Genomic DNA, 25,449 nt, shown 5'->3' with positions numbered 1-25,449 from the left:
GCGCTTTCCCCACTTTATCTGAACGCACTGGGGCCGTGCAACGCGCACGACCTCCACGGGTCCCCTCCACGGTCTCAACAATTTAGGCGACGTAGCCAAGGGTGCCTGAGGGCAATGCAGCCAGGCCCTGTCACCTGGTTTCCATTCGTGCATGGACACCTTCCGTGCCCGCAACCGTTCATTAGCAATTTGGCGAGCCCGCGAATTAAGCCGTGCGGCCTCCCTCGCCTCTGTCAGCTTGTGAATATTAAACTTAATATGTTCTGCCAAATTAGAATTAGTTCGTGGAGCGGACAGGCCAAGTTGCGTTTCCATTGGCGGGTCAGCTTCCCGACCGTACATCAAATAGAATGGGGAAAACCCCGTAGCTGCATGGGGGGCCATTCTATACGCGGCAAGGACTCCCGGGACCTGCAGGTCCCAATCTACATGTGCCTCGCACACCTGCTGGCACAGCATGGAAGTCAAAGTTTTGTGGAGTCTCTCCACCATCCCGTCTGTCTGCGGGTGGTACGGGGAGGTACGCACCTTCTTGGTACCCAACAGATCGCACACCTCTTGCAACAATTTACTCGAAAATTTTTTACCTTGGTCGGTCAGCAGGCGTTCGGGAGCCCCCTTGTCCAGGACATAGCCCTGGACGAAGGCATCCGTCACAGCCGCTGCCGACTGGTTAGCGAGAGGCCACGCCATAGGCCATCGGGTAAAGTATTCGACCCCCACTAACAAATATTTATTCCCTCTCGGCGTGACTGGGAAGGGCCCCAAAATATCGAGTGCAACGAGCTCGTTGGTACGCGAGACCTGAATAGATTGCAGCGGTGGATTAGCTGCCACGGGCGGTGGTTTACGCCTGGCGCACTCAACGCACCCCTTCAGAATATTTACCACATCACTTCCCATTCCCGGCCAGTAATAGTCACGCTGAAGCAGGGCAAGCGTCTTGTTAACTCCCAAGTGCAAGAGGCGTTCGTGTGCCGCCAAGACAACCCTCCCCCTCACAGCGGAAGGCACCACGAGTGCGTTCCCCTGGGACAAACTGTCCCATCTCAATAACATGCCCTGCTCAAGTACATAGGAGCCGGTACGCTCCTGGTCCCCCTCGGGACCCCCAACCTTGCGGCGCAATGCTAGCAGCGAGCTGTCCGCCATCTGGAGGCGGCCCCATTCGCTGAGCGACAACGAGAGCAGCGAGTCCCGACCCTGAGAGGCAGTGGAATCATCCACGATCGGTGCGCCCGCTGTCGCAGCCAGTGCCCCCATCTCCCCCGGAAGCGTCGGTTTACAGCGCGCCGATCCCGACAAACACGCGCATTCATCACAAGGCAACAACCGTGACAAGCAATCGGCATTTGTGTGTCGCAACCCCTTACGGTACGTAGTCGTAAACTGATAGTCCTGGAGGACTTCCAACCAACGCGACAACTGGCCCGAGGGCTGGGCGACCCTCAATGAATACTGTAGCGCCGCGTGGTCCGTTCGGACCGTAAAGTGACGACCATAGAGATATGGCCTAAACTGCTGCACAAAAAAGACAATGGCAAGCAGCTCGCGACGGGTGATGCAGTAGCGCTGCTCCGCCGGAGACAACACCCTACTACCGTAGGCGACAACTCTTTCAACACCCCCAACGACTTGGGATAGCACCCCCCCAATGCCCGTGTTGCTAGCATCCGTGTCCAGCAAAAAGGGACTAGCAAAATCGGGATAACACAAGGGTGGGGCACCCACCAAGGCGTCCCGGAGGGAGCGAAACGCGGCCTCCTCCTCCGGTCCCCATTTGAACTTCACTCCCTTCGCCGTTAGAGCGTGCAAGGGTTTTGCAATAGTGGCGAAGTGCTCAACGAACCGCCGATAATAAGAAGCAAACCCGATGAAACTACGCACGTCGGAAACGGACGTAGGTGTCGGCCACGAACCGACACAATCCGTCTTCGCGGGATCGGTGGAGATCCCCGAAGAATCGACAATGTGACCCAAGTATCTAACCGACCTACGAAGGAGGTGACATTTGGCCGGTTTAAATTTCAACTTAGCCGATCGCATTCGCAAGAACACCCCTCTCAATCGCTGGAGGTGTTCTTCAAACGTTTTACTGAAAACAATGACATCGTCCATATAAATCAAGCATGTATCCCACTGCAAGCCCGACAAAACCAGCTCCATAAGTCGCTGAAACGTCGCTGGAGAAGAGTGAAGTCCCATGGGTAACCGGTTAAACTGGAACAGCCCCCCTGGAGTCCGAAATGCTGTCTTAGGTTTCGACTCTTCGTCGAGCGGCAACTGCCAAAACCCCGATAACAAATCAAGAGTCGAAAAATATCGCGCACCAGACAATGCATCGAGGGACTCATCCATCCTGGGGAGCGGATACGCGTCAGCCACAGAGATCTTATTCAGGCGACGGAAATCAACGCAGAATCGCAGGGACCCGTCCTGCTTCTTAACCAGCACAATAGGCGCTCCCCACGGGCTAGAGGAGGGCGAAATAATATCGGCTTCTAGCATTTCGTTAACAGCCGACTGAACATGTTCCTTCTCCACGGGACTCAGTCGGAAGGGATTTAGCTTGACCGGCGCCGCATCGCCCGTTTCAATGTGATGGTGCAACAAATCCGTGCACCCAATGTCATACTTATGTTTACTGAATACATCAGAGAATTCAATGAGCAACTCGCGCAGCGCACCCAACTGCGCCGCCGACAAATCGTCCGAGGCGGCGCATAGCGAATGGACCCACTCAAGGTCTTCCCTTGGCTCAACGTTCCGCGCGGGGCTCGAGCCCACCTGCGCAACCAACCCATCATCCACAGGGACCCGCGCCACGTGAGCCAGCACGGTGCCCTGCGGAATGACAGCTGGTCGCGACCCCGCGTTCAAAACCATCACAAACGGATCCCTGTCAGCCCGCACCAAAGTGTGAGCCACCGATAAATCAAGACCCCCGACAACCTTGTTAGAAGGACCCAAAAGCATACTTTGTCCCGAAGCCTCCCTCACCCATGGTTTCCACAACCGGAGGGGAATCAACATCTGTGAACCCGGGGGCACTTGCACGGTCTGCGTCGCCACCGCTTGTATCGTAGCGCACGCCGTCCGAATGTCAGTAGGGCCCGTCAAAAATGAAATCCGGCGACCCGATGGCAGTTCAATGCATCGTTGATCGATAAGAATTTTAATAGGCATTTTAGCCAAAAAATCAGTGCCCAAAAGACACGGAACTGCCAAAGAAGACGAAACAAAAACGGGTCCCGACAATTTGATATCTCCAATGCAAATGGACGCCCTAACCTGACCGATAATGCCCAACGATCCCCCATTAGCGGCGTAAAATGGCACATCCACTGGAAGCAGCGGACGACATTGGACTGGAAGAATATTATAAATGAGGTCCGATATAATAGTTGCCGATGCCCCCGTGTCCACTAACACCCTAATCTCAACCCCATCAATAGATCCCGTAACAACGGACGAACCCGCCGAAGCAGCCACAATTCTATGCCCTAATTCCGCCCATTCAATGTCTCCCTGGTCCCGGCCGAACCCCCCTCGCCGAACCGAATCCCCGAACCTTAACCGGCCCTCCTCCGCCGCAACGCGGCGTCCCATGTGTGCCGAATAAACAGGCCGAGCGTGTGAGGTGCCGCGACTTGCCGGGGATTGTAGAGATGACTTGGGCTCTCGGTCGTCGTCCAGCCGAGCTCCCATGGCGCGCTGCCGCGGAGCGCGGCACCCGGACGCCACGTGGCCCCGGAGGCCGCAGTTATAGCACGTGACGAGGGTCGGAGTAGATCTTGGTTGCTCCGACTTTCGGCCCGATCGCAGAGGCGACCGGGCCCCCGGCCTCCAGTCCCCTGGTCGTCCCGTGGCGAACGCCTCCTCTCGTGGGCTGACGACTTGGGGTTCGGTGACCACCGAACCCGGGGCTGCGACGACAGCAGCGTTGCAACCAACGCCTTGTTTCCGTTGTAGGGCCTCGTGCGCTTGAATACTCGTGGCGACTCTCAAAGAAGAAATATCAATCTCGTCAGCTGTGTTGATAGGGACCCCCAGGTCCTGCGCCAACTTAAGCAGCTGCTCCAAAACCATCGCGTCTTGGCCCTCCTCGTCCATCCGAGGGAACGCAGCATCAGCAAGAGCCAGCAACGCCGTGCGATAGGCCAGCGCGGTCTCCGTGGCCGCTTTCCGTCTTGCGTAGAAATGATGGCGGCACGCCGAGGGAGGTCCGTAGACCCTGGCCAACAAACCCAGCGCATCCTTCAGCGTGGAGCGGTCCGACTTCCGTGCAGCCCTGAAGGCCGCGAGCGCATCGTCGTCCAGCATGGCGGGCAACGCCCGCAGCGCCGTAGCATCGGACCACGCTGACATCTCTTGATGCGCCAAAAACCTTCGCTGAAATTGGCCCCAGTCTCCGCCTTCTGCCTTGAAGGCTGACAACGTGGGCAGACGCTGCTGAAAAATGAAGTCATCCGCCTCGTGGTTCCTCTCCGCCTCTCCGTCGGTGTGTAAGATGGCGGCTCCAGCAGCAGACGTAAAATGGCGGACCCCCTCGCGCGCTGATGACGTCGATGCGCGCGCTTGGGAACCCACCACCACGTGGCGCTCGCCGTTCCCGCCAAAAGTAGGCCCAGGCGCAATGGCGGGAATCCCCCATTCGTTTTGGCGGGAATCTGCGGGGCGACCTTGTAAAATGTCCCCCACCGTCCCCGCTCCTCCCGACGAGCTGATCTCCGCCAAGATGGACGCGGCGGCGAGCAGCAGCTCCGCCAGTCGGGAGTGCGCCTCACGAAGCCCGGCGTCGGTCCCCGGTCGCTCGGCCGGCGCCGACGACGGATCCTGTAGCGTGGGCAAGTCCTCCTCCTCACCCCCCGCCACCAGCGGCCCCGAGTCGTCCAGGTTTTCCTCGCGGTCAATCCCGTGGGTCCTACGGGTCTTCCTTGTCTCCATGCTTGGAAGCCCGTTTCACTTCTGACGCCAGATGAAGTATTGGAAAATGACGGCAGGAAACTCCTTGACGGGAACACACTTCTTTTATTAAATCTTGACTTGTAACGATACAACGCGTGGCCTCTCTTCTTCACAATGCGGTCACCATACAACGGTACAACTCGTGACCTCTTCTCTCCGCCCTACGCTTCTCTTGACTCTCTTAGATTCTGTGCTGCTGGCTCTCTGTGCCTCGTGTAGACTCCGCGCCTCGGCTACACTCTTCTCTCGTCTCGTGTAGACTCTGCGCCTCTGCTACACTCTCCACTCGCCTCGTGTAGACTTTGCATCTCTCTTTGGCTACACCGTATGCATACTCGGCTCGTGTAGACCCTTCTCTCTCTCTGGCTACACCGTATGCATACTCGGCTCGTGTAGACCTTTCTCTCTCTCTGGCTACACACTATACATTGCTCAGCTCGTGTAGACCTTTCTCTCTCTCTGGCTACACACTATACATTACTCAGCTCGTGTAGACCGTTCTCTCTCTCTGGCTACACACTATACATTACTCAGCTCGTGTAGACCGTTCTCTCTCTCTCTGGCTACACACTTATACCTTACTCTCCTCTACTCTCCATTACTCTCCTCTCCGGGCTCTATCTCTGCACCTTCGTCTTCATTCTTAGATGGTTCCACTTCTGCCCTCCTACTCCTCTGTGCATCACCTTATATATCTCTTCTTCCCGGGAGACGGAGCGGATGCGGACCTCAACGTCGGCACCGCTCCTCAGTTACCCAATCACCACGCGCTATCTCTACGATCCGTTTCCGCCCAGCGCGTGTTTCCACTCCCCGACCAATCACACCGCGCTGCCACCCGATCACTCCCTCTCAGCGCGTCACCGGCACACAGCCAATCAGCAGCACTACCCCCACCCGCGCACTGACGCCTGCTCCTCCCCGTCAGCGCGCGTCACCACACACACACCCGTACATACGCGCTGGCACACGACGTATACACCCAGCGCGTATCACCACTACACATGCTTTGCACAAGTCTCTCTTTGTTTCTCCAAGTTGAATTATTAGTCACTAGATGATATTACACAGTAAAAAAATCCACATGCAAAAACACCCTATGAAACAGTCAATGCAAGCACAATAATCCCAGCACGTGATGAATTCCAAGCACGGCCAAAGCAACTGCAGCACTGAACTGTTGACCTTGAGGATTTCCAGGATACAATCTATTCAGTGCTTAAGATTACCATTGAACATTTCTCAAAAAATAATAATAATATCTTGGCCCTTTGGCAATCAACATCCGGACGAAGGCTTCCCTACACCGTGTTGGGCATGGCGCCTGTTTAACCGTACTATTTCTCTTCGCTGGTCAATGTAGGGTTAGTGATGGGGGGGGGGTCAAAAACAGTTCAGATATCAATCACCACTGGTTGTCTACTGTCGCCGATAATCAAATTCGGGTCGCTGGGTTCTTATGTTAGCACCAAACTCTTCTCAAACGTAGGTGAAAAGTTTTGGAAACACGCACACACATTGACACACTTTTGCACCTGGAGGCTACGGGAATGAATGCGACAACAAATGAGAGTGACGATGCATTTGAGAGAGTATAGTTTAACGAAACAGGCAGTGACACAAGAGGCAATGGAATGTAAACAAGACAAAAAAAACGAGATGTAAAATGTAAATGATTATTTATTAATTGCTGCGGGGTGAATCATTGCATGCCTCCCTAACAGTACAGTATTTTGAGGTCTATCTTTAATCTACATTGTCTTATGGTTGTTATTGTTTGACTTACATCCCACTGGGATTTTTGCACACAGCGTTAAATGCGGTGTTTTTTTCTGGAAGACTTTGCTGTTTTTTCCAGGATTTTTTCTGTTGCGTGTAGTCACTTTAAGATTACAGTATCTTGTTCATGTTTTTGTTCTGTTGCGGTTGCACCCGAGTCAAGAGCCGCATGCCTCACAGGGTTATACCTAATAAATGAAAACTAAATGAAACTGAAAACTATCATAAGCCAGCAGTATCCCAGTAAACATGCAACGTTGGGTCAACAATGGGCAACGTTTCACATCGACTGCGATGTGGGTACAGGAGCATACGGGTCGTTTTACAAAACCTTCACACGGACGAACCGTGGTTAACACTCCTTGTTCAAAGTCAAGTTTTCCCACACCCAGGAGTTTCTGACTCACACCGCCATTTCGCGGACTTTACTGAATTGTAAAATCGTAGACTACTGAAGTATTTATTAAATCCAGACCATTTACCCAATGGTCACTCTCGTTGATCAGAGCATGCAGACATGTAGTCCATGAGCCTGGACCACATATTTCGCTTGTCGGTAGCAGTTGTGGTGGCATAATTTTAATGCTTCTGTACGTTTGTAGAACTTCATTCACACCGTACACAGCCAAACCGCGCTAATCTCGTTTCTTAATGTGGCTAACAACAGCGAATTGTGTTATAACCATGTCAAACGAGTGGCCAATAAAATAATTAACTACTATTTTCCATAGAAATAAATCGGTAATACAAAAATTGTTCAACCTTAGGTGGTTTCGATTTCTCTTCTGGCCCATGGGCTACAGAGGAGAAGCAAATGTTATGAACTGAATAGACTTCCCGTCGGCGTGGTGTGTTGCATGTTGCGTGTGTGCAGACTTTGCACAACTTCTGCCAAAACAAGCGCTCGTGCCCGTTGCGAAATATCTGTGTGATAGCGTGAAGAGTTTGGACAAGTTGTAAACAGGCTGAGAGGCTCGCTGTAATCGTGTCCGCTAGGGGCTGTTATGGTGGAGCAGGGTCACCACCGCCCCACGAAATTTTCAAAGAAACGAGCGAATTTACTGAAAAATAAGGAAGTGGTCACTGGCTGATTTAGCCATTCCCCAACAGAGAGGAGGGCACGTAAGAGGGGTGGTGCGTTTACTGCTTCGCCACTGTCACTAATTTTCACATGCTCTCGGTCTTGTGAGTTACTATCTCACTCAAACCCAGGCTTGTGATCATTCTTGCTCGGTTTGTTTTCACTTTGTCAATGGTGGTGATATCGTGAGGCTATACATTACAGAATAATCATTGAGAGATACAAAAAAAACACAATTTAAATTCTCCCGAAAGTGACTTCCTCTTGCTGTGTGCTATTGTGCGTGCAAGATAACGAGGCTGAGTCGTTCAACGGGCAGACTTCAACTGCCACCCACCGTGACCCACGTTTCGCAGTGTTTAAAGCAAGTTAATAAATACATCATAATGCTGCCCGCAAACACCGTTTCCTACTCGAGGTAAACATTAAATCGCCACCCCCCCCCGCCCGCCCGCTCCCTCTCAACACGGTGCCGGTAAATATTGCCACAGTTCGCCAAAGGCAGCAACGATGAACGTTCCCCAAAAGCGTGCTCCGCTCGTCGTGGTCACCGCGGTGCTGTGCGCGGCCGTGGGGCTGAGCCACGGCTCGCGAGTGAAGTTAATCGACAACGGCTACGAGGGTTTGGTCATCGCCATCAACCCCGCCGTGCCGGAGGACCCCCAATTAGTTGACGCCATAAAGGTGAGAGCCCCCAACCCTTCCCTCCCCCTACATTTGTTTCGTTTGCGTTGCCTCTCTGCTTGTATGTCTGTCTATGTGTCTCTGTGTTGTGTCTCTTTGTTTGTGTGTCTGTGTGTGTGTCTATGTTGTGTGTCTCTCTTTGCTTGTGTGTCTGTCTGTGTGTCTCTGTGTTGTGTGTCTCTCTCTGCTTGTATGTCTGTCTGTGTGTCTATGTTGTGTGTCTCTCTCTGTGTGTCTCTGTGTTGTGTGTCTCTCTGCTTGTATGTCTGTCTGTGTGTCTATGTTGTGTGTCTCTCTCTGTGTGTCTCTGTGTTGTGTGTATCTCTGCTTGTGTGTCTGTCTGTGTGTCTCTGTGTTGTCTCTCTCTGCTTGTGTGTCTGTCTGTGTGTATCTGTGTTGTCTCTCTCTGTGTGTCTCTATCTGTGTGTCTGTGTTGTGTGTCTCTCTCTGTGTGTGTCTATGTTGTGTGTCTCTCTCTGTGTCTCTCTGTGTTATCTCTCTCTGCTTGTGTGTCTGTCTGTGTGTCTCCGTGTCTGTGTTTCGTCTCTCTCTCAAATTTAGTTCTACCTGATGACGGTTGCTTGTGTTGCAATCGAAACGTCGTACTCTATGATTTAATTTATTTTCTTTCCACGTGACTTTACCGAAAGGACCAACGAGTAATTCCTGCAGTCACGAAAGCTTCAAATCAAATCGAACAATCGTCGTTCAAACCATGGCAACGTTTCGGTGACCCCCCCCAACCCTGCCGCTGCCGCTGACCTCAAAGGTCACGACCTCGTGAAACGTTATGATTGTTTTCTCTTCTCCTCGGGCATGATGCCAGCAACGTGTTGAGGCGCCGAATGGCAACGTGGAGCTCTGCTCGCCACCACGTCGGAGGGTCGTGAGATGTTTTGCAATTGCTCCTCTCCGGTGTGGGAGCCCAAGACTGTTGTACAGGGTGGTCCAGATGTGATGTGACCCCCCCCCCTCTCTCCACCCCCAATAAATTGACCGCTAATTTTTGTTCCTTTGCATATTAATTTATATTTTAATTTAACCTTTAAAAACAGTTTGAGATAATTAAATGGGAGGGGGGGGTCACAATACATGTGGACCACACCGTACACTGGTAAAGTATATGATAGATAAACTAGAGCAGGCTGGAGTGTTTTTAGACAATGTTATTTGATCGTAACAAGCAGTAAACCAATTTGTGAATTGAAAGAAAAGTTTTCAATTGGCGAATATTGCCAGCTATGGCACGCGAATCGCAAACGTGGACAATGAAAATGAAAAAGCAAACTAAATTTGAAGATTTAAAGCTTTCGTGACTGCAGGGATTCATATTCTTGGTTCTTTCGGTAAAGTCACATAGAAGGGAAATAATAAAATAATACCAATTTTACATAATTAAATACAATTCTTCACCTGAGGACGGCTGCTTGCGTTGTGGCTAAACGTCGTGAGCCGCCAACGCCGCAGCTTGTGTTGCCCACAAGGTGCCACTATGCCCGTTCCTCTGACACAGACATGCTATCTTCCCATTAAACTCGCTTACATTAACATGCCAATCTCTCCCATTAACGTAGCTGCTGTGCGTGAGTGCGGCGACGGTGCTCGTGTGCGACGATGGGGCCCATTTTTTAAATCCTTTATATTAAGTTCGCTTGCTTGCTTACGACCGTGCAAATCTTTCGGTCGTTTTTTAACCCACTTCCCGTGATCCAATCGAGCTGACATTGTCCACACAGACTCGTTGTGCGTGACAATTAATGTTCGTGAAAAAAAATTCAAAAATTTTACACTTGTTAGGACAAAAATATTATATTTAATTACCAATTGCTTAATGGTGCAATACAATCATCTGACCCATAGTTGGCAGCCATCTCAAGCCAGAGGACGAGAGGACTCTAGCCGCCACGCATATAAAGGATTTATAGTGAAAAACTTTGTTTTTACGGGTTATACTTGTTATTCCATTATACTCGTGAACATTAACATGCCAATCAATCTCTCCCTTTAACGCAGTTGTGCGTGCGTGCGTGAGGCGACGGGACTTCTTTCCATCTCTGACCACGCCCACTTACCCTTGGGTGACACCCACCTCAAACCTATATATAACCTCTTGTTGCAGCAGCCCTTTCTTGTTCAGCAGTTCTACGGCTGTATCTTTCCACCTGATGACGATGAATTGTGTTGCGATTGAAACGTGATTTATTATTCATTTTTCTACCTACGTGACTTTACCGAAAGAACCAAAGAGTATTCGGTAAAATGTTCTCCCAAATCTATTGTTGTAAACACATTATATTGGATTGCGTTAATGCATTGTGAATATTTATTCTGCAGGATATGATCACAAATGCATCCTCTGACTTGTTCAGAGCAACAAAGTATCGTTTCTACTTCCGGAATGTCAATATTCTTATTCCGGCATCATGGAAAACAAATCCAATCTACAACCGGCCAAAGTCTGAGTCCTATGGAGCAGTAAGTACTTACAAAAACACTGGCATTGACACGCAGTGAATATTAAAACAATACTAAAGTTTTTAAAATATATATTCTATATGCATACATATATTCATTCTTTCAATTGCTTTAACCATAATATTCGATCTAACTGGATTCCATAATACAGGTTTTTTTGGGTTAGATCACGGAAATATATAAATGTGTCGTTAAACCCGCCACCACCCGACACAGCCAATTAGTAAGGTTTGTCACGTAAACAGAACATGCCAATTCGTCACTCGTACAGCACACCGGTGTGCTGGAGAGCAAAGCCACAACATTTACAATCTGAGTACGACATTTCACCAGTAATTATAACTAGCTTCATCAGGCGCGATCTAACTAAAAAAACCTGTATTATGGATGATATTGGTCGCGAAAGCCTACGTGTTAAACCTATAACTAGATTTTAAAAAAATCAGACAATTTTATCCAGCACTGAATATGAGTACGATGAGAAATGGAGATATTTCTAGTTGGGTGGTGTGGTGTGTTTGAAATGTTCCAGCTACAATTGAAAGGATGCTAATTAAAATTGCACTGCAGATGGAATCTATTCAGCTCACAATCCATCCAGGACCATAAAAAAATTATATAATTTTGGGGTAATTACATATTTAACAAAACCACATTTTCGACGAAATTTAGCAAGGCTCTTTGTCTTTGGCAAATAAGATTACCACCCACATATTAGGTCAATCTGACCTCTCACTCCCCAGATATAGAACATCAAAGTTTTACCTGGCAAGACCACTTGGTGACTCTCTAGCTATCGATTTAAAGTTTTCGTGACTACAGGGATTCATCTTCTTGGTTCTTTCGGTAAAGTCACGTAGAATGGAAATAATAAAATAATAAAAATAAAACATAATCAAATAATTCTCACGACGTTTCGGCCACAACGCAAGCAGCTGTCCTCAGGTGGAGAACAGGTCTGTCGAGAAGACAGAGTCTGAATGTCTGAATGTCTTCTCGACAAACCTGTTCTCCACCTGAGGACGGCTGCTTGCGTTGTGGCCGAAACGTCGTGAGAATTATTTTATTATGTTTTATTTTTATTATTTTATTATTTCCATTCTACGTGACTTTACCGAAAGAACCAAGAAGATGAATCTCTAGCTATCGTTACTTCCTTCAGTTGACGTAGATAGGTGAGTGAGTCTCGTGTCATTTTAAAGCTCTAGAAGAGAGCTATATATTTTTTTTTTATACTATGGAAAAACTGAGACATGGAGGACAAACGGTAAAAAAAGAATACATTGCCCCAATTTTTATTGAGTTGGCTTGGGATGACAGATTACGAAATGTCAACAGTGGTCATCCTATGAAGATTATGGACCCTGCCATGGGTTATATGGAACTTATATACCTGGCCGATTGCAACCATCACAGTTTAACACCACATCTTTGTTCCTTTGCGTGAAGAACAATATGATGTTTGACTTTGAAAATGCGTTGACAGAATTTCCCTGGCCGCTCGCTGTGTGTACGAATGCAGGCAGATGTGCTCATTGTGCCCCGCGATGATCCGACCGACAATTCGCCGTACACGCACCAGTTTGGCCTGTGTGGGGAACCTGGCCAGTACATTCACCTCACTCCAAACTTCCTCCTGACCGACCATTACTTGGAAGCATACGGCCCCCGAGGTACAGTGCCGCAGAGGTTACATTAACAAATCCAAGCAAATTTCGATTTAAAGCTTTCGTGACTGCAGGGATTCATATTCTTGGTTCTTTCGGTAAAGTCGCGTAGAAGGGAAATAGTAAAATAATAATAAAATATACATATATATATAAAACAATAAAAATTATCACGACGTTTCGACTGCCACACAAGCAATCATCATCATGTGTGAAATCCACAGCAAGACATTTTTTTTATTTTTCATTTCCCTTCTCCGTGACTTTACCGAAAGAACCAAGAATATAAATCCAAGCAAGTCTCTCAAGCAGATTATATGATGTCAGCAACATTTTTTGGAGCTCTGTTATGAACAGAGGTTGGCACTTTTACGACGATGCATGAATATTTAAATTTGCCCATTAACTCAATTGCCCGACTCAGAATGTATGAATTTGTTTATTCTTTCTTGAGTTGGTTATTCATCTGCAGAGCTTTGTCGATGAGACATTGTCATTATTACATGTATACACATGGATTATTTATTTCTGGCAATCTGTTAGAAGCAGCCATCTGTGTATGTTCTCTCATCCACATATGCCTCTTCCTGCCAATCACTGTAATTCCAAGCATGCATATCTGTGCATCATTGCAAAACTTTCAGATGTCCTTCTATATTATTTTTCAATGCCTATGTTTCTGATCCATATGTATTTTTTGCTGATCCATATGTAATTGCAGGTAAAATACACTGATTAAACACCTCATGATGTCAGTTTTTAAAAGCACTGCCGTCAAATATGTCCACCCTTATTATGTAATTATTATTTTATTTAAATCAACTGTCGATAAATGCCCTAGGTTTAAACTCTAATATGTTTTCCAGTTGTCCCTCTGAGCACTGGCGGAGCCAGTGGGGGGTGGCACGTGCCCCCCCCCAATGATCCGATCGAAATCCCTAATTTCGATCGGATCATTGGGGTTTATTAGTAATAAATCGGCATTTTGCGACCCCCACTGCCACTGTGTAGCATATTATTATGTGCCAGGGACTCTATGAGATGATATGACAATAGTCTGAGTCCATAATTGGCAATAAGTAACGGCAAAGCGGTTATAAGTGACTCACAGAATTATGCGCAGTTGCGTATACAGTACACGACTTCCCTGAAGGCATTCACCTTCAGCGAGCGCGATGCCGATCACACAACGCGGTTCGAATTCGACCCTCGATCGATGGCTGAGCCATCGCCGCACACGCGTCGAATAAAAAGCAAGGGACAAGTCCTTACTGACTAACAACTACTATCATTTTTCATTGCTGGAGGGGTTGCCCCCCCTAACTGAAAATCCTGGCTCCGCCATTGCCTCTGAGAGATATCCTCAGTATTTTTCTGACTTTTTTGCTTTGATTTGCTTACATTTATTTTGAGCACAACTTTGAAAGCAATTGTTAAAAATTAAGTTGTTCAATCATTTCCTGTAGTTCATTGCCATTGATCCTCATGATTTGGCACCAATAAACCTGAGATGGTTAATATTTCCTCTGTTGACATTCATGCCTTTATTTCTCCAATATTTTATAATTAATGTTATATCTATTCATTTTACTATTTACTGGTCTCTTTGTCAATAACATCTTTAACGAGATCCAATTTAGAGCCGGTGTGCGTGTTTACTTGTCCAAGCAGATGTGGTTGTTCTTTGTTTTTAACAAACAACAGACACACATTTGAGGCAATATTTTTCTTTCTAATGGATGTTTATTTTTCGTTATTATCCAGGCCAAATGCAAGTGTGTGTATTGTGTCATAAATTAACTCGGCCTCAAATGAGTACCTAGTGCGATGTGTAAACATCGCCACGAGGGTGACGAAAGCGGCGGGCGTGGTGTTGGCCACCCACCCCCTCGTGTGCCGTACTGACCTTCATAAGCGCTCGTTAACAGCACTTTCCCAAACAGTCTGTTAAGGTTATAAGGGATTCACTTTGTCTTTATGTTGTGTCCCAGGAAAAGTCTTTGTCCATGAATGGGGCCACCTCCGTTGGGGACTTTATGATGAATACAACGATCAAGTGCCCTTCTATTTGGATAAAGGCAAAATCGAGTTTACAAGGTCAGTGTCATGTTTATTCTCCACCGCTTCCTGCATTTTATGTAGCCAGCAGTTAGAGCCTTTAACATTTTATGTTGATTGAACCCATGCAATGAGTTAATCATCTCAAGTAGCAGATAAAACCTGGGGGGGGGGAGGAGGGGATCCACCAGCACTCCAGTTTTATGTAAAAATGTTTGTTGGAGATATCACAGCGTTATATTTCTCGTGCACTTTGTCACTCTTTTCTGTTTACATAGCTCTAATATTTTTGCAAACTTTATCTGATGAATTGCCTTTTTAGAGCAAATAATAATGATCATTCATAGCCCTTTGACAATTCAACGCTGCTGTGTTCGTCATGGGAATTGTTTGGCCACACTTGGTCAGTGTGGATTGTTGACAGAGGGATGTGGTGGAGCCCCAGAGGTACGTTCAGATATAATCCGCCACTGGGTTCATAGCACGCTAAACATTGTGCAACCATTACCCTGAAATCAACAACAATATTATTATAGATTTTAGGGGGGGGCGGGAAATCACATAAACACATAAAAACCATGCCAGTTATCATAAAAGTAAAAAACATTCATAATATTGAGGTATGTATATCATGCAAAGAAACTGAAATATATAACTGATTTAAACTGAGACACTTCTGTCTTACTCTAATTGTTAAGTTGACATGTATACCTTCACCGCACACAGGTGTTCCAAAGACTTAACGGGTGGTCACGTGATGGTGATGAGAAACGACAGCGTCTCTACACGCAATTGTAACATTGATCCCAAGACGGGCCTTCCAGAAGAAGGATGCACATTTTTCCCAGACGTGGATCAGACAGCATCAAGCTCCATCATGTCCATCCAGGCCCTCGACAACGTAAGCTCCTGGCCCAGACACGAAACGCACTTTAACATCTGAAAATTGCAGTAGATCCACCGATCATCATCGTGTATCCATTATCATTATCATAATCAGCCATAATATATCCACTGCTGGATGAAGGGCTCCCCAAGCCATCGTGCCATCTCATCAGGGTCTTGCGATGCAACAGTCCATCTTATCTCCTGCATGTGTTCTGAAATCATCACTCCACGACTATGGTGGATGTCCTCTTGGGCATTTTTCCTCCTATGGCTGCCACCAAACTTAAATCGTCATTGTCTCTTCTTAGTCCTTGTCCTCCCATGCTATCAGGCACTTTGATCTATCCTGCGCACGGTGTTTCTAGGGCTTATATATGTTGAAATATAAAGGCTTTAATATTTGATGTTATGAAATATTGAAGTGTCTATTTAGGCCAATCTCCCGCACATGAATATGAACGTAGTTGCCAGTATATGTTAATAATTGTGAATGAATATTCATGGTAGTAGTCTACAAGGCAGTTTATTGTGGCTTCTGATTAAACCACAACTATATCATGCCAATTTTGTCCCAGATGATAACAGATCGCAGCATCATTTTACGTTCCTCACCTTTTAAGGATTGGATAAAAACACTTAAATATAAATTTGTTGTTGTCACAAAATTACAGGTTATAGTCATGGCAGTGGATACCGAGTCGTTCTCAAAATGAAATAATAAAACCAAAGTATTCATCTCCATCAGTCAGTCTGAGCCAGTGGTTGAAATTCCACATTACTGAGACAGGGGACAGGCTTTGCAGAGGAAAACCCACTGTTTATTTCCAGCATTATCACTCACTTCATCGACTCCATTTGTATAATGGACTGAGTTGACCCATGGCCATGATTTGAACTCACAAGCTTCTTATTGTGAGACAAAATAAGGTAGAACATGTTTTTTAAAATGCATTCTTATTTCTGGCATGTTTCCACACTTGTGGGGGTCCAACTTGTGGGTCCTCTCTCTCATACTCATTCCGATCCTGGGTTATCTCCACGCCCAACGCCATATTCACTTAAATCGTGTTTCACCAGCTAGAACCACCTCGTTTTATACCAGGCTCTCAGTCTCATCCTTCTTAATATTTAAATCCGCGCAGTTGAATAACGTCAAAAGTGTTCACAATCTTCCTTTTGTTCTTCCATGTTCTCACCTTTCCTCCTATGTGGTTTCCCTCCCTTATTTACAACTGGTCCCACTAAGCCACCCGAGTCGACTTTCAGCTTGACTGAGATGGGTACCACTACTTCCCTCTCCCTTGTCTCTTCGTTTCTGGCCCTGATCCAGCCCTTGTAATTCTTGAGATTCCATCGTCTCGCCCTAAATTTCTGTTGTGCACAACATCCATCATTAATACGTGCAACATTTTTAAGTCTAGATTTGAAGCTTTCGTGACTGCAAGGATTCATATTCTTAGGTTTTTTCGGTAAAGTCACGTAGGTAAAAATTTACAATTAAAATTAATAAAAGTAAAATAAAATAAAAATCACGACGTTTCGGAGGCAACACAAGCTTCCGTCTTCAGGTGGAACCGTCACAGCACGCTTGCTGTACTTGAAGACGGAAGCTTGTGTTGCCTCCGAAACGTCGTGATTTTTATTTTATTTTACTTTTATTAATTTTAATTTTTTACCTACGTGACTTTACCGAAAAAAACCTAAGAATAACATTTTGAATGACTGTCAATGCTATATTAACCAGAGGCATTAACACGGATGAACCTTTGGCCGCTATAACTGCAGGTCAAAGAATTCTGCTCTGTAAACCAACACAACAAGGCCGCTCCCACCCTCCATAACCGTCTGTGTGCTTCGAAGAGCACCTGGCAAATCATGCAGCAGCACAACGATTTTAAGGTGAAAATAAAACTGCCGGTCGGAACGGACACGCAGCCGTCATTTACGCTCCTGCAGCCCACAGCTCGCGTCGTCACCCTCGTCTTGGACGTATCTGGCAGCATGAACGAGGTGAGCGCATTTACGGTGATCACATTCGGGTCTTTGTACCATGCACTGAACATACTAGGCTCACCCTGCCAGCAGTGCAACATCTCAAAACGCTGGTGTAAACAGGTGACTATCAAATGTGATTACGTTCATCAGATGTAAACCAAATGTATCAACAGATTTAGTATGTTATTTTCAACTTTGATACTAGCTTAAAATCATCCTGATAATTGTAATCTTTTGATTAAAAGAGGTCGCGGGTTTAATTAATTCCGTCTCGCATGGAAACAATGGAAAGTCACGTAGGTAACCGAAAAAAACCTAAGAATATGATTCCTTGCAGTCACGAAAGCTTGAAATCTAGAAACAATGGAAAGGTTTCTTAAATCCCCCCCCCTACCTTTGTTCACCCTGCAGTATTAACGGGTACCCGATAGTCAGTCAGCAGGTCACGTGAGGTGGGGAAAAGTGTAGGCACACTCACAAACTCTTCCACGACGTCTGGCCAATATGGAAGATTATGCCAAAATATCCCCCAGAAGAGTCCTACAGAGCTCCCTTTAGTAGAGTCTCTTATACCAGCAAGGGCTATAGTCAGGGGAGCAACTATGGGGGGGGGGGGGGGTATGCGGTGGCGTTACGCAACGCATAAGGGCCCGGTCGGCCACAAGGAGGGCCCTGAATAAACAGATAAGCGAGTAAAACAATGTTTAGAGAAACAAAAAAAATATTCCAACAATGAACCAGAAATGCTACACAAAAAAACATCGTTACAAATGGGAAAAACTATATTTTCGAAAAATACACACACAGCGTAGAATATAGTAGCGCTGCTACTGGTGTTTGTTACTGAACACCACCAGGGTTTTTTTGGTAACTGACATAAGCATGAAAGCAAGACGCATGATAACTTAATTGTGAGTATTGTACCTTTACATTTTTTTTTATTAATACTGTCACTGTGAGATTGCCTTCCTCTAAACCCAATACATAGTGCAACTCAAATAATATATATATAGAGATATAGGCTACCATTATTGTATATGGGTTAAAAACATGCAGGTGCCCAGAGTCGTATCTTGCCAACCCCTGTTGAACTAGGTAAGCCTATACTTAAGAACTGGTTTCTGGAGGATCAGAAGTGAAACTCCCTGTGGTAAGAGGTTGTAGAGAAGTAATGCTGGGGACAATGAGCCGAGCTTTAACGCTGTTCAAACACAGAAAGTGCGTGCGACGAGGGAGAAAGTTGGCGGAGATATTGACTACTTTAATCTTAAAAACCGACATACCTAGGTCTGTCAATATAAATATTCTCAGCAGCCCTGGCCACTCCGTGTCACTTTGGAAATTAGACTATCCTCATCTCTTGAGTTCTCACCGGATTAAGCAAAATAAACGTGAAAACTTGAACGCGCGTCAGAATTATGCGTGGAATATACTTGATGACATGTTGGTTTCTGTGCGCGTGCATGCAGGCAAACCGTTTGCAAAGGATGCGGCAGGCATCTGAGAATTTCATCATGAAAATTTTGGACGCAGGAACTTTGATAGGGATCATCGTTTTCAACAGCGAAGCAAAAACGAACCTTGCTATGACGAGAATAACCGACGAAGCGAGCCGTGTGGCAATTAAAAACTACCTCCCCATAAGTGTCAAGGGAGGAACAAATGTGTGCGCGGGAGTCAGGCATGCCTTTCAGGTGAGTCCAGAAGACTGCGTCATTTCTTCTTTCACTGCAAGTCACCAGCATCCGATAATGGCCAATATTAAAGATTTTAAACAAGATTTTTGATATTTAATTACATAATGGCTCATGCAGGGGTGATCTGATGTTTTGCAGGTTCTAAGGGCGCTGGATGGTGATGTGTCTGGAGATGAGATTGTTTTGCTGACTGACGGTGAAGACCATGGTATCAGCAGTTGTGTTGATGAAGTCCAAAATAGTCAATGCACCGTACACACCATAGCCCTGGGACCAAACGCGGACCCAGCACTTGAGAAACTAACCAGCGCCGGTAAGCCACAAAAAAAACTGTAAACAAAAAAAACTGGGAATTTTTCAATCATTTGTGACCAATTCTCTCGGGAATATTTACGATCTCGCTTGATTCCTGAAGCGAAGCAGCTATTAAAACCCGGTTAGTACTTGGGTGGGAGACCGCCAGAGCTTGCAAGACATTATTGCCGTTGGTGGTTGTGATGATCAGGAGATTACAGTGTTTGTGTGCCACCCCTTCGCGTGCGTGGGTTTTATTGGGGATCTTAAGTTTCCTCTAGACCAAAACCGAACACTGATTAAATGGCATTGGACAAACATCCCAGCAAAGGAACCTCTTTAAGTAAGTCACGCATCTCCGTCGGTTACATATATCTCTTGTGGTTGCCTTTCTGGAGTGATTCATGCAGCCAGCTATGGCTGCAGGGTTTTGGTGGTACATGTTGTTTATGCCATTTATTGTGAAAATTCCGTCACAGTTCCTATGATCACTGTTTCATTGCTTTCATGGCTTTATTTTGGTAATTTCGAAAAGTGTATTGGTTTAGCCATGTTTGTTTGTTGTAGTACAGAGTTAGACTGATGGCCTTAATATAAGTTGTCTTGTGGTTGTTGTTGTTGTTGTTTGACTTGCATCCCACTGGGATGTTTGCACACAGCGTTGGTGTACGGTGATTTTTTTTCTGCAATATTTTGCTGGCTTTTCTTGGATTTTCTGTTTGCACTTAGTCACATATTCACTTTAAGATGTTTTTTGTTCATGTTTTTGTTTTTTGTTTGTTGCGGTTGCACCCGATTCAAGAGCCGAATGGCTCACAGGGCTATACCTAATAAATGGACTTGAACTTGAACTGTCACCTTTTTGGTGGCAAGACGGGATGGAGCTGCATAAAGTCAGAAGCGATTTGCATGCGGCAATTCATGTGCGGCCAATTCCGCACCAGGAACAGAAATTGCTCCACCAGTGCCTTGTGGCACGATCGTGGAATGATCCAAAGTGGGCCAGCTTTAGGGTGGAGCCGACAAATATTAGAGAGCAAACGCACAATCTCAGATTCTCCTCGATACTCCGACTGCTATACCGACGGTGGGATCTCTTCTGCGGAACGGAACTCCGCCCATTCGACCCAGCGGAAATCGGGCCAAAATCCAGCAAGTGAAACGAGGCGTAATCAGTTGTGAATGGACTTCCACACGATGCCGGAATTCTGCGAATGTGTGGAAACATAGGCTCCACTTCAATCGAGCCCTGCATGGCTTTGCTCGTTAAATAATGGCGTACGCAAAGTTGTGATGGTTAGAGGCTGTTTTACACCTTTGTTACTGGTAGGAACCTCCTGGTTCCACCAGCCCACAGGGGATTATTGTGTCTGTCCGTCCGTCCGTCGTGCATCCAAAAATGGGAGGGGTGGGGCTGGGTGGAGAGGGTGGGAAGGGGCTGGGTGGGGAGTGGGGAGGGGCTGGGTGGGGAGAGGAGGGTGAGGAGGGGAGGGTGGGGAGGGGCTGGGTGGGGAGGGTGGGGTGGGGCTGGGTGGGGAGGGGCTGGTCACCCCGTGGTGCCCTCATAAAACTCAACGTTTAACCTACTCACGCCGGCTTGTGCCCGCCCTCACAGTCGGCCATATTTGCGCCGCCGTTGATCCTGGCCATTGACTGAGCAACCCAACGTACCTACCAGCTCCCTCCGCAGGAATGTGTTAATCAAAAGCACAGTACCTTGAGGTAGACTGCTTACCTATTGTACATTCTCCAAATGATAATACCAACTCAAGCCGTGATTTTTTGAATATGTAATGATTTTTTTAAAATACATTGCTCTGTTTTATTTTGGCAGAGAGATATTACCATTTACACCGACATTTAGTTATAACACGACCTTTATCAGGAGGTATCCGCTGAAGTGTATTGGTACAGTAGCAGTTGCGCAGCAGGGTTGGCATGGGCGCTGGTGCAAAGAATGCATAACGGTGCTCCCTGCAACATATACCCACTCTCCGTAGCTAGGTGTCCTGGCCCCCATGGTGTGCCCCAGTGCAGTTGCACTGCCTGCGCACTTGATAGATACCCCACTACGCAAGGGAAGAGGAAGATACGGAACGTAGAGATTGCAGCGACATGAACTTACACATCGCTCGCATGAACTGCACATTGTTTGTTTGTGTTTTCTTTTACTCGATGCAATGTTTTCGTGTAGGAGGCATGACTTTTTCTGCCAGTGACAACTTGGACACAAACAGTCTCGTGGACGCCTTCTCATCTGCGAAGACGGACAATGGCGATACGAGCTCTCTTGTGCTACAGGTGATGACGAGAACGGAGATGAAGAAGAAGCAACCCAAAATCGCGTTCACTTTCATAGCGCGGCATTGCGCCAACACTAGGCGCCGTGGTGGTGAGATGTTAACCACCTCACCTGGTATACAGGAGGTCATGGCTTCGATCCTGGCTGATGTAGATGCAGAGCAACGACTACAATTTCACAATCATGTGATCAAGCCAGATAACCGCATCAGGAGTAGCGGAGTGTATAGCTGTGATGTTTTCCTTCGTATTTGTGGATCGGGCATCGCGTCGTCACGTGTTGTACGGTCTGTTCTGGATGACCACAGTCGCACCACTGGAGAGTTTTTAATTTTATATTTGTGCATCAATTAAGCACGGTAAATTGCAAGTAATTTAATCAACTTTGGGAAAGATACCTAGGATAGCTATTTGTCTTTTGGCTTACATCCTTCTTTAACACTTGCCTAAAATCTCACATCTCTTTCCACGATTCCGTCAACGTTTGCCACGCGGTCATTGCTGAGTATTCTAATTTTGTACGTGCGTGTGCTTCTCTCGGTAGCTGGAAAGCACAGGTCAGTCCCTCAACAGTGGTGAGACAATGAAAGGGGAAATCCAAGTGGATGCCTCCATTGGGAACAACACCCAGTTTGTGGTCACGTGGCTGGCAAGCACCGTGCCAGAGATGCACATCATTGACCCAGACAACTTCGATTATCAAAACAACAAGTTTGTCATCGATACGGCGTTCAAGACTGCACGGTTAACAATCAAAGGCACTTCAAAGGTGAGAACAACGTGTCAACTGTCATTTCCAGTAGATTATAAAAGAGAAAATATGCTTGCATAGTACTGACAGACATTCATTTCTAAAGACAGCATACAGCTACATATTGTACACTATGTTATTATTCATAATCAACGTTTAAACTGACTATGTAATTAGCTGCATAGAGTCATCGTCAGCCATTGACTAGCCCTACCTCGCTCTACGCCGTTTGCATCTTTCATGGTCCTGCGATGTCTTAAGGGGCCGTCCATAGATGACGTCACGCACCTGGGGGGGGGGGGGTCAGACATTTGTGACGATGTGTGACAAGGGGGGGGGGGTTTGAGAAATGTGACGTCACATCAAAATGCGCAACTTTAAATAAATATAGACAACACGTTCTAATTCATTGAATAGACTTTTTAATAAATGTTTTCTCCTACAACATCAGAGTGCAGCGTCACATTAAATACGCACTACAATTGCAATAGTTTAAAGCGATTTGAAGCATGTTTTAATTTTGGGGGGGGGGGGGGGTAGAGCTATGTGACGTCATATTTGAGGGGGGGTCTGACTTTTTGTGACGTCGAGTGACGATGGGGGGGGGGGGTAAAAAATCGTCCAAAATCGCGTGACGTAATTTATGGACGGCCCCTAATGCCATCTCACTCCTGCGCACGGTCTGATTCCGTTGTTCACATCCCCATGGTGGTCATCCATTTTGGGTGTTGCCTCTCTCCATTGGCTGCCGTTCCATTGCCAGTCTCTTCCACCGACCCATCGTCCCTTCTAACCACGACGTGCCTGGCCCATGCCCACTTAGGTTTCTTAAGTCAATGTCATGTCATAGCATCAAGTCTGCATTCAGAACACGTATTTGTGGCAAAACATGCCAACAAACATGCTCTGATAATATGGTTAATGCAGACTTGACTCCTTTTCAAAAAGAATCTATTTGGCGTTTGAACATCTTAACACCTGTTTTATTGCCAGAAAGGGTAAAGCATATTCTTATTTTTCATCATTGATACTGGCATAAAGGTCCCCGTAGATAGTCAATAATTTGTTTCTAATTCGTGCTTTGTTCCCTGAATCCATTTCTTCCTCTTTCTGTCTGAAAAGTGTAATTCAATGCATGCATCTGCCCATGTTCACCCTTCAAATTTATATTACGTAGAAGGGAAATAATAAAATAATTCAAATAAAACAATAACATTCTCACGACGTTTCGATTGCAACACAAGCAATCATCATCAGGTGTGAAACCCACAGCAAGAATTTTTTTTTAAAAATTGCCGTGGTTTTCACACCTGATGATGATTGCTTGTGTTGCAATCGAAACGTCGTGAGAATTTTATTGTTTTATTTTTTTTTATTTTTTTATTTCCCTTCTACGTGGCTTTACCGAAAGAACCAAGAATATGAATTCCTGCAGTCACGAAAGCTTTAAATCTTCAAATTTAGTTTGCCTTTTAATTTTCATTGTCCACGTTTGCGATCCGCGTGCCATAGCTGGCAATTTGCGCCAATTGAACACTTTTCTCTCAATTCACAACTTGGTTTGCTGCTTGTTACGATCAAATAACATTTTCTAAAAACACTCCGGCCTCCTCTTGTTTATCTCTTTTAAACTATAATGTTGATTGCTATCCACTTACAATTATTGCTCAATGTATAATATATTCTGCTTTGTTTTCACGTCATACCTGTCAACTTATATAGTTTATCCGTATTCTTGTACAGGGAAATTGAGTTTTCAGGTTTATACAACGTACAGACGTTTCAACACGGGCAAAAAACCCATCTCCCTTGTGATGGGACTTTGTAGGATGAACGTTGAGATTTATAAGTGTACGAGGTGACCAATAAGGTCTAAATTAGTCTGTAATAAGGTAGGCACTGATAGGGGGTTGACAGGCATGTCACATTGTTGTGCTCTAACTGTTATATTTTTTTTGTTTAACCATCTCGATGTATGTGACTTCCATTTTGTTCATACGTATGCCGAGTCAAACTCTGCGGTATTCCTTAATTAAGTTATTTATTCGATCTCTGAATACATACTCGTATTTTGTAAGCTCTATACAATGCTACACATTGTATAAGACAAATTATACTTGGCATGCCTGCCGGTCTGCATAATTACAATTAATAATGTATCATACCTATAAGCACACAACTTGTTAAGCAAGTCCTTCTAGATTATATCCATTATTACATCTATTCACAAGACTGCTGCTCAAAACTGATTACTGTACTTGGAAATTACACCAATTGTCCTGCAGTCATTGGGAGAAAAAGAACAGCTTGACAATTTAAGTAAATGGCCTTATTCAGGGCACAATGAGAGTCTTAAATATCCTAGAGAGGGTGGGTGGAGGTATTTTGAAAGGGTTTTAAAAAATACATTCCAGGAGATAATATGTAAATGATCTCACTGAAGTGCATTTTTGTGTGTGTGTGTTTAGTTTGTTGTCCTTTCCCTGCACCTCCGATTATAAATATCACTGATTGTCTATGTACTATGCAAAAGAAGTTCAACATACATACAATAACATTTCTGAGTGTGGGAAAATGCGTTCAGGGACCTTAACAGTTGTCCTAAATTTATGGTTTATTTAAATGTGTTGACGTAAACGGGCCATAAATATCGATTAGGAATCCGTGACACAGTAAGTGTATCCTGCAATCCCGCATGAGTGAAAGCCACGATGTGAAATGCCAACTGTTGTTTGTACCCTTGCGTAGGCTTCGTGCTTGTGCTGTGTAGTTCTCTAATGTGTGTTGGGGTCATACAAGGGCATGTTCGTC

At 46.0% G+C, this 25,449-nt stretch overlaps 1 protein-coding gene across 1 annotated transcript in view; it reads left to right on the top strand.

The window, feature by feature from the left end:
• Positions 1 to 7,887: 7,887 nt before the first annotated feature.
• The window catches only part of LOC144937932 (calcium-activated chloride channel regulator 1-like), a 29,305-nt gene continuing 11,743 nt past the window's right edge, over positions 7,888 to 25,449 (top strand). The window contains exons 1-10 of the mRNA XM_078865554.1: positions 7,888 to 8,512; positions 10,847 to 10,987; positions 12,510 to 12,660; positions 14,646 to 14,751; positions 15,439 to 15,613; positions 17,386 to 17,610; positions 19,065 to 19,289; positions 19,431 to 19,605; positions 21,781 to 21,887; positions 22,432 to 22,656. Of these exons, the coding sequence (XP_078721680.1) occupies positions 8,339 to 8,512; positions 10,847 to 10,987; positions 12,510 to 12,660; positions 14,646 to 14,751; positions 15,439 to 15,613; positions 17,386 to 17,610; positions 19,065 to 19,289; positions 19,431 to 19,605; positions 21,781 to 21,887; positions 22,432 to 22,656 (1,704 nt within the window). The 5' untranslated portion in view covers positions 7,888 to 8,338. The remainder of the gene's footprint in view (positions 8,513 to 10,846; positions 10,988 to 12,509; positions 12,661 to 14,645; positions 14,752 to 15,438; positions 15,614 to 17,385; positions 17,611 to 19,064; positions 19,290 to 19,430; positions 19,606 to 21,780; positions 21,888 to 22,431; positions 22,657 to 25,449) is intronic.

Source organism: Lampetra fluviatilis, chromosome 20 (assembly GCF_964198595.1).
Source record: "Lampetra fluviatilis chromosome 20, kcLamFluv1.1, whole genome shotgun sequence".
In the NCBI taxonomy this organism is placed as follows: Eukaryota; Metazoa; Chordata; class Hyperoartia; order Petromyzontiformes; family Petromyzontidae; genus Lampetra; species Lampetra fluviatilis.
This window is presented reverse-complemented; position numbering and strand designations above follow the sequence as displayed.